This window comes from Brachyhypopomus gauderio, chromosome 8 (genome assembly GCF_052324685.1).
Source record: "Brachyhypopomus gauderio isolate BG-103 chromosome 8, BGAUD_0.2, whole genome shotgun sequence".
NCBI lineage: Eukaryota > Metazoa > Chordata > Actinopteri > Gymnotiformes > Hypopomidae > Brachyhypopomus > Brachyhypopomus gauderio.
In genome coordinates, this window is record NC_135218.1 from 24,976,949 (window position 1) to 24,993,564 (window position 16,616).

General features: G+C 41.0%; 1 protein-coding gene and 1 long non-coding RNA gene across 4 annotated transcripts; both read right to left on the bottom strand.

Annotated features, from left to right (window-relative positions):
* Positions 1–5,688: 5,688 nt before the first annotated feature.
* LOC143522098 (uncharacterized) lies at positions 5,689–8,390 on the bottom strand. The gene is made up of 2 exons (XR_013132915.1): positions 5,989–8,390; positions 5,689–5,904 (listed from the first exon to the last, which is right to left on the bottom strand). It is a non-coding gene; the product is annotated as an uncharacterized LOC143522098 (long non-coding RNA).
* A 206-nt stretch (positions 8,391–8,596) lies between these two features.
* Positions 8,597–15,726, bottom strand: LOC143522099 (GTPase IMAP family member 9-like). Of its 3 annotated transcripts, XM_077015814.1 has the most exons (5): positions 15,592–15,647; positions 15,169–15,217; positions 13,797–13,905; positions 12,906–13,673; positions 8,597–12,788 (listed from the first exon to the last, which is right to left on the bottom strand). In XM_077015814.1, exons 3-5 carry the CDS (start codon positions 13,825–13,827, stop codon positions 12,481–12,483), a joined length of 1,107 nt encoding a protein of 368 aa, XP_076871929.1. In that variant the 5' UTR covers positions 13,828–13,905; positions 15,169–15,217; positions 15,592–15,647; the 3' UTR covers positions 8,597–12,480. The 3 variants fall into 3 exon arrangements, with proteins under 3 accessions (XP_076871929.1, XP_076871928.1, XP_076871930.1); XM_077015813.1 differs by lacking the exon at positions 15,169–15,217 and having other exon boundaries at positions 15,592–15,726; XM_077015815.1 differs by lacking the exon at positions 15,592–15,647 and having other exon boundaries at positions 15,169–15,526.
* Between the last annotated feature and the right edge of the window lie 890 nt (positions 15,727–16,616).

Sequence of the window (16,616 nt, forward strand, 5' to 3'; positions counted from 1 at the left end):
TTGTAAAATATACCACAGTTATTGTAAACACATAAGCTATCCTGTAGTCCTGCGTATTCCTGCTGGGCTGCTTACAGTATATTCTTAGTTTGTCTTCTACCTCATATTCATGTACAGAGAGGTGCTAATTTATCAGAGAACGATGTAAGAAAGTAAATAGACCTCTAAATAATATTTTTTCATTTGTATAGCACCTTTCATACATATGTGCAACTCAAAGTGCTTTACAGAATAAATAAATAAAAAAACATTAAAAGGAAGCAAAGATAAGACAAATAGAAAATATTAAAATAAATTAAAGATTAAAAGGAAACAACATAATAAAATAATGTAATAAAGTGACAAATTATAAAATAATAGAAAAATAATATAATAAAGTAAATAAGATGGCAAAACTATTAAAATAATAGAACAGACAAAGTAGATCTTGAAACACGAGCAGTCAGCTGTTAAACTAAAAGCGAGAGACAGTGTCCCTTTAAATAATCAATACAGACTTACTGTAACATGCACTTTTCACATAGGCCACAAAATGCTTTATATGCATACATGTGATGTAGACCTATACACCTACACATCACCAGTAGACATATGACTATGATTATGATTGTGATTATGATTTATAAGTATACTTACCTGTGACCAGTCTGCATCCAACTGACTAAAAGAGTAAGTTTAAATTTCAGGCTTTTACTTACCTGGGCAGGTGTAACCTCTGCAGAAGAGGAGGGACGAACTTAAACTGTATAAAAGTGATTGTATATGCATGTGCACATGTAGAGTGGAAATTATGTAAAAGGGAACAATGTCATAACATGAAAAGATGTGACCAAAGCTGTTTATTCAATCATATGTTGACAGCAGAACAGACTTAATTTAGACACGAAACATGAGGAAATGGCAATAACACGACAACACTACACAAACATGGCATGGAATAATTCACACAGTACAACTACATAAACTGATGAAGGGGGACTTAAACCAAGTAACGCACATAATCAAGTACACAATCAATCTACACATGCATAGACATCACATTAACAGAGAACGATACCGGATAGTGGTGTGTCGGTCGCGAACGAACCGGTTCAAAGAGCCGGCTCTTTTAAGTGAACGACGAGAGCTGGTTACCCTCTACATTCAGCAGCAAAATTAATTTTTCCAATACTCACTTTATTGGAAGTGCGTTTTTAACAGTAACAATGTATTGAAGCAGGTTCGGTAACCGAGGCATAAACTGCTTAATCCAAAAATCCCGAGGAGGGAAACTTTATTGATAACGCAACCCTGGCGCGGAAGCCCCGCCCCCCAGTGTCACTTAAAGGGCCAGACACCTTGAGTGGCCAAGTGTCCGTTAAGCCCCCCGCACACAGCGAGCAACTAGCTGAGCAAACGGTCACGCGTGCCCGTTTGCTCAGCTAGTTGCTCGCCGTGTGCGGACGCTTGAGACAGAATTCTCTGCCTCTTGTGCCTGTGAGACATTTATCTAACGTGTTTGATATTTTATGGCACGCGTGCCCGAAATCTCACCGTGTGCGCTCGGCTGAGCAATTTGTCTCAGCAACTTCTCGTCACCAGCCAATTGGAAGCTCGCTTGGCGTCACATGACACTTCGGCGTTTACGCCGTTAACGGCCATGTGACCTGGCTGGTGGGGACGGGAGAAGAAGTCTATCTGTGAGCATGTGTGCTGTGCTGAAGACGCTTCCTTCCACTCGCTGAACTGAACTGCTGCTGCAGCACATCTGGTGTGACAAAGGAATAGAGAGGTCGGGTGTGTGCGAGGTGGTGGCTCATTTCAGGGCATTGTTTTTAATCGCTCAGGTTTTCAAAAGATCATTTCAAACCGACCTCAGTAAAATGATAATAATAAAATATAGCCGCAAGCGGCGATTGGCGGGTTCACACAAAAAAAGGCACAAAAGCCCAAAGGGTCTTTTAGACCAACAAGTGATATGAAGGTACTTCAGTCCAAAAAATGGACAGATAAAGTAATTTGCAAAAAATTATTCAACTGGGGCAATAAAGGCCCAAAAGATCAAAACAAAATGTCATGGCAAAATGATTCAGATCATAGAAGTTAATCAAATGCTGTGATTAGCTTTGTATGTGTGTGTTTGTGTGTTTTTTCATGTATGCAGTAAGGGCTTCTTGAGGCTTTTTTTGGTTGGCTTGAGCAAAGGAATACAGCTGAAGTAGAATTTTGTTTCTAGGCCATACAGTGTGGAAGATATTAAACAAAATGATTCAGACCATACAACTAAATCAAATGCTGAGATTAGGTTAAAAGCACTGACACACTGACCCAGGGGCCTAGTCAAATAAATATACCTTTGGCAGAATTTGTCAGAAGTTGTGAACATAGCAGCAGGAGAGCTCTTGTTAATGCCCCACATGTAAACCCCACTCTTTAACCCTTTTCATTTAGCTGACAAAATCTGTCACATGTGAATCTCAAACAAACCAAAGAGTGATGGCTTACTATACAATAAAATAACACAAATATTCTTATATTTGCCTGTTCATGATGTTCTCATCCCTACTCTGACATGTTCTCACTGTTGTGGCCATAGTAGGGAGGCCACTAGGAATGTGTATCTAACAAGACTTTGATGATAAGTAAAGCATGCAGTTATATAGAGGTTGTGTGTGAAATGTGAATTACATATCTCTGTCCTCTCATGTCATTTCAGGATGTATAGAGGACACGAGTTGAGAGTGTGGATGGAAAAATGAAGCTAAATATCAGTTAGTGTGTTGGAAATGGCTAAAGAAATGTATATATGAAGCATATAGGAAGTCCTGTGTGAGGGTGTGTGGAAAAAAGAAGCTAAATATCTGTATATTAGTCACTGGGTAATTGATAGTAATGGCTAGAATTAGTGTGTATGTGAAACCTATAGGCCAGAGAGGCCTTTGTTTTTGTGAGTGCATGTGAAGGAGAGAGAGGGGGAGAGAGAGCCCAAGGGTTGTAAAGTGTTAGAAGCATGGGGGAGTGGAGGAGGGGGGCAGCGTGTGTGAGAATGGCAAACGTGCGTGTCTTATTCAACTGAGGCAATAAAGGCCCAAAAGATCAAAACAAAATGTATTGGCAAAATGATTCAGGTCATAGAAGTTAATCAAATGCTGTGATTAGCTTTGTATGTGTGTGTTTTTTCATGTATGCAGTAAGGGCTTCTTGAGGCTTTTTTGGTTGGCTTGAGCAAAGGAATACAGCTGAAGTACAATTTTGTTTCTAGGCCATACAGTGTGGAAGATATTAGCAAAATGATTCAGACAATACAACTAAATCAAATGCTGAGATTAGGTTAAAAGTACTGACACACTGACCCAGGGGCCTAGTCAAATAAATATACCTTTGGCTGAATTTGACTGATGTTGTGAACATAGCAGCAGGAGAGCTCTGGTTAATGCCCCACATGTAAACACCACTCTTTAACCCTTTTCATTTAGCTGACAAAATATGTCACATGTGATTCTCAAACAAACCAGAGTGATGGGTTACTATACAATAAAATAACACAAATATTCTTATCTTTGCCTGTTCATGATGTTCTCATCCCTACTCTGACATGTTCTCACTGTTGTGCCCATAGTAGGGAGGCCACTAGGAATGTGTATCTAACAAGACTTTGATGATAAGTAAAGCATGCAGTTATATAGAGGTTGTGTGTGAAATGTGAATTACATATCTCTGTCCTCTCTTATGTCATTTCAGGATGTATAGAGGGCATGAGTTGAGAGTGTGGATGGAAAAATGAAGCTAAATATCAGTTAGTGTGTTGGAAATGGCAAGAGAAATTTATATATGAAGCATATAGGAAGTCCTGTGTGAGGGTGTGTGGAAAAAAAGAAGCTAAATATCTGTATATTAGTCACTGGGTAATTGGTAGTAATGGCTAGAATTAGTGTGTATGTGAAACCTATAGGCCAGAGAGGCCTTTGTTTGTGTGAGTGCATGTGAAGGAGAGAGAGGGGGAGGGAGAGCCCAAGGGTTGTAAAGTGTTAGAAGCATGGGGGAGTGGAGGAGGGGGGCAGCGTGTGTGAGAACGTGCGTGTCTTAGCAGCTGTCTATGCCTCCCTGCACTGGTCAGTATGGAAAATGAAAATATTCACTGTAGAGCCGTTTGCAGGCGGATTTGGCTCAAACTTGGCACACTTCACCACAATGGTCATGTGAATGTGGATGTCAGTTTTCATAACAATCAGACATACTATGGCGTAGTTATTGAACTGTGAATTTGACGTGTTACGATGGTAGCATTGTGATGTATATGAAAAATATTAATTTGTGAAAACCTTAGGATTTTCTTGCTAATCTTAACATTTCAGAGTCTGCTGAGTATTACAAGGTGTGATTTAAAGGTGATTGAGTTAAAATGCTAGGACTAGTATGAAAATGACAAGTTATATATATTTGATAATAGTGAAAAAGTGGTACATTTTTGCAAAGCACATGTAATTAGAAAGTTGCTAGGAATTCTGCATACAATCATATGAGTGCAAACATTTCTTGATAAGTGAAAATATGTAGGAGAAATTCTGGATTTTCTAGTATAGCGCCACCTAGTGGTGCAATTCCCTTCTAACATGAGTATGTCTTAGAGGGTGTGTACATGAACATACCATGTCAGTTTCATGTGTATGTACCTATGGTAAGTCTGTCAAATGGCCAATTAATTAAAATTAAAATTAATTGGCTTATGGCGGCCATGTTTTTTGAGTGATGAGGTCATCATTGTGTGCCTTGATACCACTTGGGCCCCTGATGACGTCTGTAAAGTTTGGGCTTGATGTGACTAATGGTTTCTGAGAAACAAATTTCCCCATGTTATAGCGCCCCCTATTGGACAATCGTGGCCAGCTTTGACCTGTGACCTCTGAGTCATGTGCCCTAACAACTGATACATTTTCATGAAGATTGGTCAAAGCATTGCTGAGATATAGCTGCTGAAGTAAATTTAGCCACGCCTCAGAGCTATTGATTGACATGTGACAGTCAGACTGTATACCAATGTCACAGTTTTGTTGATATTCATTGACAATGAGATTCTTGTGAATATTTTGACACCAAGATTGTGGTGATCAGATAAAAAACCAGGGACTAGTATAAAAAAATAGGTTTTGCATATTATGCAAATTAGCAAAAAAATCTAAGTAGGCGGAGCTTAATGGTTGTATATGAATAGTCCTATTGAATTTTGCCAAGGAATCCATAAAAAGTGGAATTTTGTTTCTATGACTTACGGATTAGGAGATATGGACCAAACGACAAAATGGTGTGCTATAGCGCCACCAATCAGGCCAATGTGGGTCTCTGTACTTGAGTCTGGTCCTTGGACCATACATTATCAATTTGCCAAGTTTGGTGTTTCTAGGCCTTACGGTCTAGGCTGCACAATGCGTTTTAGGTCAAAAAATGGGCAAAAGAATAATAATAATAAGAAGAAGAAAGAAAAATCCTAACAATTACATAGGGTTCCCACACTATGTGTGTGAACCCTAAAAACGAAGTTTCAAAAGGGCACTTTCGTTGATAAAGGGCAAAGTTGGGGTCTAATTGTGCACGCCACTGTGCATGGGTAAGTTTGAGTGTTTTCGTGTTTATCTGTACTCGTTCTCTGGTATGTTCGCTTTAGTCATCCGTGTAGCGGACCACTTGGATTAATCACACAAACAATGCTCGGAGCTTCGACTGGTGTATCTTTATTCTCTCCTCCTTTCGCCACCGACATTTGACACCGTGAAAACTACAAAATGTGGCAAAAAATAAAAAATAAACACAAATGCCCTAACACCATACCTCACAGATAATGTGTAGAACAGGGTCCAAACTTTAAATGCGTCACTCCTAGCAAACTTGCACATGAACTCAACTTTATGTTATGAGCCGCAGCTCTTACTGAAAACAAAACAACAATCACATCTCCCTTCGTTTTAAATTAAATAAATCACTCTTTTGGATTAATACAATTTTTCTTCCTACCTCCTTCTGCTTCCAAGGGCGCTAAGTTTGAACTTTGTTTTACATTTGACATACAACAACACAAAAAAAACGAAGCCAACTACAGTAAAATATCTTCCACAAGTGTCAACAAGGAATATAACAAGTAATTCGTTTGTTCTTGTGTTTTTTCAAACTCTGGAGCAACGTACATCGAACGCGCACAGAAGAACTCGCGCTGAAGATCTCGTGCTGAAAGTCTCGTGCCGAAAGTTTAGTTCAGCGATAACAGGAGGTAGCAGAATAATCAAATATTCAATAATAAACAAATAAATAAATATAAGGCTGTCACTTACAATCCGTGTTGTGTCGCTGTAGTGGTTTGTGGTGTCGTCTAGTTTAGTCATGCCTCATCATGATCGTGCTGTCCGTGTGTCTTCTATTATATTAACGTAGTTAAGTTAATGTTAAATGTGAAACCCCTTATATAAAATGCTCTTCTCAGCAAGTGTCCTCCCACTTATAACACTTCACCCCCACGTCACAACATAAAACAGATTTATTACAGATTGTTCATCAGTGAACGTTCATCACGCCATCAGCGTCATTTAAACCACTGCGAGCGAGTGGCATCGCATTTGTAGGATTCGTGGAAATGAAGATGGTTTATATTTTTTGTTTGTTAATTTATGTTGGGTGAACGATTCGGAGCTGACCGACAGCTCCAAACTACGAGTTCAGGATGCTGTTTAACGATTATGTCGGGAGCCGCTCGGCTGACAATCTAGACTAACAATATAAACCAATACAAAGCGAAATATACTACAAATTGCACAAATACTAAATGCGATGCCATTCGCTCGCAGAGGTTTAAATGACGCTGATGGCGTGTAGGAACATTCACTGATAACCATACATCTATAATAATAAACCCTTTAAATTTAGTGCTGTCGTTAACGGTCTACCAGATTCACGTACCCTCCTATCAGGGGCGAGGCTAGGGTATTTTTAGTGGTGCTAGAGCACCACCGTGAAGTTGCTCAGCACCCCCTGGCTCAACACATTTTTTAAATATTATATTATGCAAAAACCTTGCTCTGCACCTGCGCAATACTTTGGTATTGTGCCTCTGTGAGCACTGGGGGCTGGGCACCCCTAAAGACCAGATCCTAAAATCGCCCCTGCCTCCTATAATCTTAATTCGACGTTATCGCTAAACAGTATTCTGAACTAGTAATATAGAGCTGTCTAGCTGGATGTCGGCTAGTATTTCACTCAACATAATTTTTAAACAAAAGTTATTAACCATCTTCATTTCAACAAATGGCGATTCGGAGCTCGTCGGGATGATTTTAAGCGAGTGGCCGATACGCAGAGTCACCCAAGAGTCTTTAGATGTCTGTCAGCAGAGGCAGGCGGCGTTTCTGGACAACGGAGACCACAGTCACGCAGCACTGGCCACAATAAGTGCCACGATTATGTGGCAGCTGCCACAAGGTGCCATTTCTGGGTGGCACAGTGGTCACTTTCGTGCTGCTTACATGCTACTTACACGCCAAACAGGGACCGCACTCTTACAGGAAATTTAGCAGAAAGACGCGCCTCTTAATGACCTCTGATATGTTTTGTGATTGGCCAGATGCAGTTCGATTAGCTCTGAGTTTGTTTGCTCATCCTACGTATCCCGGATGAACCGCATTTCAACCTGAACCTGAATTTCAACCCGAACCTGAATTTCGACCCGAACCTGAATTACGACCCGAACCTGAATTTCGACCCGAATCTCAAGCGTCCGCACACGGCGAGCAACTAGCTGAGCAAACGGGCACGCGTGACCGTTTGCTCAGCTAGTTGCTCGCTGTGTGCGGGGGGCTTTAGTGAATTCACCGTGAGCAGTAGTAGTCGCTACAGTATCTCCTGACATTACGTTTGTGTAGCTGCGCGGTATTATTTGTAAAATTATTTGTAAATGTAATACAAGCGAACTGTTCAGTCAGACAGCTACTTGTTGTGAAACGAAATACCATTACAATTTAAAGCATTTTAAAGTAGGCGACGTTAGTCAAAATTCCAGCACTTTTCAAACAAAGCAACATTAAAGTTCGTCAGGTAAATGTTCATTCCCCTGTTTTTGAGGGGTATTTCTTTATACTACCGCATATCGTTACAGGAGGACACTGCAAAAAATGACTTGTAAAACGTGCTCGCGCTCTCACAGGGTCGCACGCAGCGTGCGGAGTGGAGCGCTACGGTCAGACGCAAAAGTAGAACTGACCAAGAAGAAAGCAAAAATATATATTTTTACTAGAGAAAATAAAAATAGTAACGCACAGTTACTTGGATAAGTAACTTTAATCTGATTACTGGACTGGAAATAGTAGCGCGTTATATTACTTGTTACCGAAAAAAGTGGTAAGATTGGAGTAACGCGTTACTGACATCACTTTTCGCCACCCACCCCAAACCCCCATCCCCCCCCCCCCCCCCCGTCAACAAAGTACGTTCGCCACCCCCCCTAAGAAGGAGCCATTTGGGAGCCGAAAGAGCCGACTCTTTATGAGGAGCTGAGCCAAAAGAACCGGCTCCCTAAAAAGAGCCGAAATTCCCATCACTTATACCGGAGGCGCAGGGACTCATGGGATGTAGCGTCGGTCCAATGGGGGACGACGCTACATCCCATGAGTCCCTGCGACTCCGGTATAGGCCCTTTTCACAACAAAACGGAAATACGTCACCGCCGGGTAAAACAAGTTCCGGTACTCGCAGAAGATAGTTGTTGTCAATTCACCTCAGCATGGAGCGTGTGTTTACTTCATCCCTGTCGTCGCTGCCGAGACTGAATTTTAAATACGTTTCCAGTATCGTTGGAGAACATTCAACAACGAACGGTTCCAAGTTAAATAGAGGCTACAAATTGTTTGTAGAATAATTTATTCACTTATACCAGGGTAAGCTAACACCAGCTAGCACTAGCTAGGTAACTAACTATTATTTAAGGTATAGCTGATTCCATTAGTCATCCTACAGAGTGGTAAAACAGTCTATATTATTATGATATATATTATAATATTACAAATGATACTGACAGCTTTAGTTAACAATATCTAGCTAGGTTAAGCTGGGCGTACACTGTGCGAATTTTGGCCCATTTCAGCCGATTTTTCACTCGTGCGACTATTTTTGCGATCGGGCTGAGTTTCGGCTCAATCGCGTGTCGTGCATCGTATAGTTTACACAGGTACACGAGGAGCGATTCACACCTCACGACCAACTCCCGATCAGAAATCGCAGCGTCGCAAGAATATCAAACATGTTTGAAATTCAAATCGCTCCTCGTGAGAGTATCGCACTGTTGAAGCAGCTCCACGAGCCGACTCTCCCTGCGATTTAGTCGTAGTTTGAGCTGGAGCTGAGCACATGATTTAAAATATCGTACAGTGTACGCCCAGCTTTAGCTAGCCAAGGGACGTCAGCTATTGATTGTTTGGTTTACATCAGTATCAATAAAGTTCATGACACACACCAAGTTATTACGTGTTATTGTTTATTCAGTGTCCAATATAGTCGACAGCAAAGTGATGGTCAGAGCTGGATGCTACCGAGCAGAGCTGGATGCTAGCGGATCACAGCTAGTTTTAGAGCCGTTTCAGTGGAACAGTTGCTGTCCGCATTTGAAAGAGCAAACTCTCGACTAGTAGATGTTCGTGGTGTACTGCCAGCCGAGAGCTTGTTCTTTTCTAGCTAGAAGCTATCGGATCACGGCTAGAAGCTAGTGAACCGGGGCTAGAAGCTATCGGATCACGGCTAGAAGCTATCGGATCACGGCTAGAAGCTAGCGAACCGGGGCTAGAAGCTAGCGAACCGGGGCTAGAAGCTATCGGATGACGGCTAGAAGCTATCGGATGACGGCTAGAAGCTATTGGATGACGGCTAGAAGCTATCGGATGACGGCTAGAAGCTATCGGATGACGGCTAGAAGCTAGCGAACCGGGGCTAAAAGCTAGCGAACCGGAGCTAAAAGCTAGCGAACCGGAGCTAGATGCTAGCGAACCGGAGCTAGATGCTAGCGAACCGGGGCTAGAAGCTAGCGAACCGGAGCTAGAAGCTAGCGAACCCTAGCTAGAAGCTAGCGAACCGGAGCTAGAAGCTAGCGAACCGGAGCTAGATGCTAGCGGAGCGGGGCTAGAAGCTAGCGAACCCTAGCTAGAAGCTAGCGAACCGGAGCTAGAAGCTAGCGAACCGGAGCTAGAAGCTAGCGAACCGGGGCTAGATGCTATCGGACCGGGGTTAGAAGCTAGCGAACCGGAGCTAGAAGCTAGCGAACCGGAGCTAGAAGCTAGCGAACCGGAGCTAGAAGCTAGCAAACTGGGGCTAGATGCTAGCGGGTAACAGCTAGATGCTAGCGGACGTACGTGTACTCCCAGCCGAGAGCTTGATCTTTCAAACGCGGACAGCAACTGTTCCACTGAAACCGGCTGGGAACAGTAACACTACTGGGAACAGTAACAGGGAACAGCACCAACTTTTAGCCGTGAGCTTCCTGCTATGTAGTCTGCAGCAGTGAAATGCTGGCTACACACAAAGATGCTCCGTATCACAAAGTTTTCCCCTTCATCCCTCCTAATTGCACAAACCCATTTTCTTTTCTGCTCGTCGTCAGCCGGAAAACCATAGAAACTGAGATACGACTGTTTTTGCTTCGAGATCGAGCACCCTGGTGCACTGCAAAAGCTCTTGTTATTGGACTCTGCCATTGTTTAATGTGTAACGGAAGTAACTTTACCCTGCAACGAGAGCTTCCGGAAGAAAAAATGCGGAAGTGTGAAAAGGGCCTATTGTTCTCTGTTAATGTGATGTAACATTAAAAAATATATAAAAAATATAAAAAAATACAACATTAATAGTTAAAATTAGCCATAAACTCCGAACCGTCAGAACACATATTTCATATTTCAGCGCTACAGTTATAGTTAAACTATGAACGGACAGAATCGAATGCCAGACACATTTTCTAACGCTATATGAATCAATAAGAATATATTAGCGTTAACTAAATAAGTAGTGTTGCCATAGTTACTTTGAAACAGTAATCCGACTACTGACTACTTCTTTAAAAAGTAACTCAGTTAGATTACTTTTAGTTACTTTCAGCAGAGGCTGATCCCCCGCCCCATAACATGAAAATGACTACCAGTTCTGCCAATACTCACTTTATTGACATGTATTTTAACCGGAACATCAAAAATGACACTGGCATTTGTAAACTTTTTCTTGAAATAGGCTTACATGTTTTTTAAATAAATAAATAACAGTCTTTCTGTTCAACTCCGCCCACTTACAGGGTTGCCAACTCTCACGCATTGAGCGTGAGACACGCATTTGACTGTCTTCACACGCCACACTTCCGATATCTCACGCCGAAAAAAAATCTAGTTTATTTACCTCTGATCCACATCTATGATTCAATGAGTTACTAGTTCGATCTGGCGCCAACCACCGGCGATCGATAGATCGCGATATAATACTGAATTTAGTCCATTTTACACCCCGCCCGGTAACAATTTACGTTCGCCGCCACCCCCCGGTTTTTTTTCAGGTTTGACGTTGTGTTTTTGAAAGTAGACGGTGACTTTGGCGCCGCAGAGCAGAGATGCAGAAATAGTAACGCACGATGTTTTAGATAAGTAACTTTAATCTGACTACTAGTTTTTAAATAGTAGTTGCGTTAGACTACTCGTTACTGAAAAAAGTAGTCCGACTACAGTAACGCGTTACTAAGTAACGTGTTACCGGCTTCACTGTAAATAAGTTACATGCAATGAAAGCTGACAACGTTGCAAATACTTATTTGAAGAAAACACTGATTTCAAAACTCATACATTTGGGGTGCAGCGGGGTGATAACGAAAGGTTCTTCAAACAATATGCACAACCAGAACAACTCTTCATGCGCACTGTGCGGTGGTCCGATACAAACAGGCCCCACCCCTACCAATCATAAACTTAACATATCATCTTTACTTAACATGATCATTGCAATGCCTATTTCAGCTCAATAATGATAAGGGGTGAGTTTCCCTAAATGAAATGAAAGTCCCACATCTGCGAATAACTTTCGCATGCTTACAAAAACTCTTCTAGATCTAGATCACTCCCTGCATAATGTCTAAACTTGTGATGAAAAAGCCAACGTTGCTAAATTAATAATATGTATTATGTAATTTCCTGCATCAGAACTATCATTAGCTAAGATAAGACCTTAAGCCGGTTTGATAGTGGTCTACTTCCTTATTGAGTGAACCATGCAAGTAAGAACCTGGATGAATAAGTCTTCACTGTGTTCAACATCATCTACAATGTCATTCTGTTGAGTGGCCATTCGCACTAAAGAACATGTGGCTTAGATTGTATAGTCTACATGTCCAACAGCTCTATATATATATGTGTGTGTATATATATATATATATATATATATACACACATACACACACACACACACACACACATTATTAATGTATGTACAAGTGACAGATGATCAAATGCTATATAAAGTACTTTTTGTCTCTTGCAAAGTATTCAAACTTTGCTTTGCCGCCATCGTTGCATTAATAAGCCATAAAGCGAGTGGAACTGCTATACATACACCAATGATAATTCCCACACCTGCCCCCAGTACTCCAAATGCAGACCCAGTCACCGAGCCAATCAGGGCACCAATGACTGCAGCCAACATTATTACTGCTGCTGGTTTGCTCTCAAGCAAGTGATTTACAAGTGTTGGCATCTCCTGTTGATGTGTGCTCTTGGGAGCCTCAGGACTCCTTGTCTTGTCATCTTCATTCACTGTAAACAAAAATATCAAAATAAGAAGATTTTAACCATGAAAACCACTGAATTGTTGCCCAGTAAAAAAGAACCAAACATTTTACGTTACATGAACTGGTATCCATTTGTACTTACTGCTAGGAGGATTTCCCTCCAAACTTCCACGTCTTTTCCTAAGCTCGGTCTCCTTCACTGTCTGATTTTCACATGAACTGATTCTTTTTCGAAACTCTAGTTTCAGCTGTTCCTCTCTCTGCTCATACAATCTTTTAAGCTCTGAGACATCAGGTGGAATTTGACTCTGGAACAAGTCATAATAAATCTGTGGCAAGAAAATATCACCGCAGTTTTCATTCACCATTTTCTCTATTTCCTGGAGGAGCCCCTGGCTCTGGGATTCATGGTCTGCACTCCTTAAGACATAATGCCTGCTGCCACATTTCTCCAGTAGTTTATTTGCTTTCTGTATGTGTTCTGCGATTGTGGCTTCCTCCATTTCCCCATCACAATTAAACAACACAATACTGTGTCTCCAGACCCTCTTGGAGAGCAGCTCCATGCACCGACTTGCTGTTTTGAGTTCTTTCATGGAAGGAGTATCAGTGTGGTTTTCTATGGGTAATACCAAAATCACAGCATGGGGTCCTGGAGAACACATGGTGACGCTTCTGATGATTTCGTTTTTAATTCTATCTGATGTGCGTTCTATGGAGAGCGGAGCCCATCCTGGCGTGTCCACCACACTGATCCTCCTTCCTGCAACTACTCCCTCACGTAAAATGCACATTCCACTCTCCCCCTTAGACTCCTTGGCTCCAAGGAGGACTCTGGCCACTTTGCTCTTCCCAGCTCCAACTTTCCCCAGGAGCACCATCCTGTATTCTGGTAGAAGAGGGGGGTCTCCTTCAGATAAACAAAAACAACATGGTCTGTGAATACTGCACAATCAGCACAGCACACTGAGTAGTCATATATTTTGACATCATTCTGTGACAGTAAGAAAAATAGTTTGAAAATACATCCAACCTGGAGCTGTGGGTGACAATTTGCTTGCCATGGCCGTGTTGTTAAAACAGTTTAGGATTATGTGACCACCAGATGATTTTCACCTCAGTTTTGAAATCTTATTAAGAAACTGGAAAAAGTGAAAGCATGTCTGAACATGGAAGCATAACAAAGCAGATGGTACAACCGTGGTACTTTAACCTGCAACCGATCTAGATGTATTACATGTACATTTATTAATACAAACTCTGACTGGTACATAAGGATCAGTTATCATCATCCATACATCCTCACACACCACAACAGGAGTTGTCTACTGTATTAATTGCAAGAGATGTAATCAACTTTATACTGAAGAAACCAAGAACATACTTGCTGATCGGTTTGTTGAACACATTTAGACCATCAGGATTAAGCACATGCTATTTCAAGTGGCAAGCCATTTTAATACTAATGTAGAGGAGACCGGGGATGGTTGTAACACTTTTTGCTTCAGCACCTGTAACTCACTGAGTTTTTTAGCTAGACTTCTCAAACTTTTATAAAAACTACACCCATTTGTTTAGTACAAATGGCACCAATTCAAACTTCAATTGAAATATCACAGCCGTCGTGAGTTGATGTCAAATACAAGGTGTTCCCTTGTCACAACCTACCCCACTAGCGAGGTAGGTTGTAACACATGCTGGGGTAAGTTGTAACAATTAGACAAAAGAAGCAAAAACAGAGGCCACACCATGCAAAATGCTTCAAAAATGTATTTTTAAAATAAAATAACAATCCAGAACAATGTATCTCTCTCTGTGACTGACCATAACTCATATTCACTTTCTGTTTTACTCAGAAGTGTGTGTGTGTGGGTGTGTAAATTAGTGTACTAGAACAAACTTATTTAACAACATGTATGCTTAATGAACACTAATACAATGTACCTGTGTAAAGAACATGTAGGTCAAATAATAACCAACGTCAATGTATGTGTGTGTGTGTGTGTGTGTGTGTGTTACATGGCAGATACCATGTGCCTTTGCAACTGATCGGATTGTCTTGCCCTTATTTGTGGCCTCATCAGATGCTTCTTTTAAAAACATTTGCAGGCACACCTCTGTCAGTCTTTCTTTAAAATAAAATAAAAAATCAATAAAGTTTTCTTAGTTGTATGTAAGGTGATAGCTGTAACACGTTTTAAAGCTGTGTTACAACCATCCCCACCCCTGTCAGCCAGTGTTTAACTAGCTGTATTAGCAAGGTGATTTGAAATTAACAGGGGAAAAATGCATCACAATTTACCTGAGAAACTGCAGTTTAATGTAATATAATTCATATGGTTTTATCTGCAATAGTATAAGTACTAAACAAAATATAGTCTTGATTCAGAAATTTACTTTCTCACCTCAAAATCAGTTTTTTCGCGATGGAATCTGCATGTGCCTGTTTACAGCCTTGATATTCACCATGTGTGATCAGGGAGGAATTGGGTAAATACTGAAATGATCATATGACTCCTAACTTATCCGTGATCGGTGGAACTGGTGGTGTTACAACTCTCCCCATGTTACAACCCGGTCTCCCCTACACTTTAATACTGATCTACATTCTTGGAACTTTAGAACCCGATGGAATGAATATTATGATTTAAAGTTAAACTTTTTCATATACAAACTGGTTCTTCCTCCTAGAACTTGAACTATTAACACAAATTAAAACAAGGAAGTACTTTTATGAAACTGCAAACTAACAGATATTAGTTATCTTTTAATTTTTCATGAATAGATAATACTAAATTACAAAAAAAATTTAAGAATCGATAACTTACATGATTCCGACGATATATTCACCATTATAATATTTTCCAGTAGAAACTCTTAATGGCGAACATGGCGTTTGAAATTTCCACATACCTGTTCGACAGGTTTCAGGTGCTTTCGACATGATGAAACAACAGCAGTAGATTGCACGGCATTCCTCATGGTCCTAGAGTCAGTCTCTGTTGCACAGCATTCTTCTGTATGATGTTCATTTATGAAGTTTTTTTCTGCTTATTACCTAGGCCTGTAGAACTAAATTAAATGTGATAAGAAGTCCTATAAATTGTGCATATTATTACTATCATACTTTGACAGTTTCTTTTACAGGTAATAGTCATTTTCATTAAGCTGACATATTTTATTTGTAAATGTGACGGTAGGCCGGTCCCAGGGCTCAGGTGACACGCCCACTTCCAGACGCTCCTGCACTCGCACCCCGTTCACTCACCTGTTTACTGACACTCGCCTTCAGTAGCGCACTCACCTGTTGTCAGTTACCTCGCTCTTTAAATAGCAGCAGGTCCAACTGTTTGGTGCTGCGCATTCCTCGCGTCCGTCTTGAGAGAGACAGCGTCTCGTTGATTTAAACGTTGTACCTGTTCTCTACGTTTCGCCGGGTGGTGACTGTTTTACGCCTAACGCGCCTATTTTGGACTAGCGCCTTAGCTTCTTTTTTTGTTTGTTACGTGTGCTGTGTACGCTAATTTGTGTTGTCATGGATTACATAAGATTACATAGCCCCGATTGGGCCCCCTGTTGCTTCTGCCCCGTCACAGTATATTTATTTTATGAATATTTATTACTACTGACACTATGAGGTTGGTAATAAAATTATTAGATAGACCAACTTTTTCCCTGAAAATCTTCTGAACTTATGTCACAACTAGTACACTTGCTCAAGAATATTTGTATTGCAAGCGATTATTTTATACTTGTCTTTATTGACTCCACTGTATTGGCAGTATGCAACACTGCATGACCATTCAATAACAGGAAGGTTATAGTGAGAGAAAAGATGCTTCTTTCAGATCCC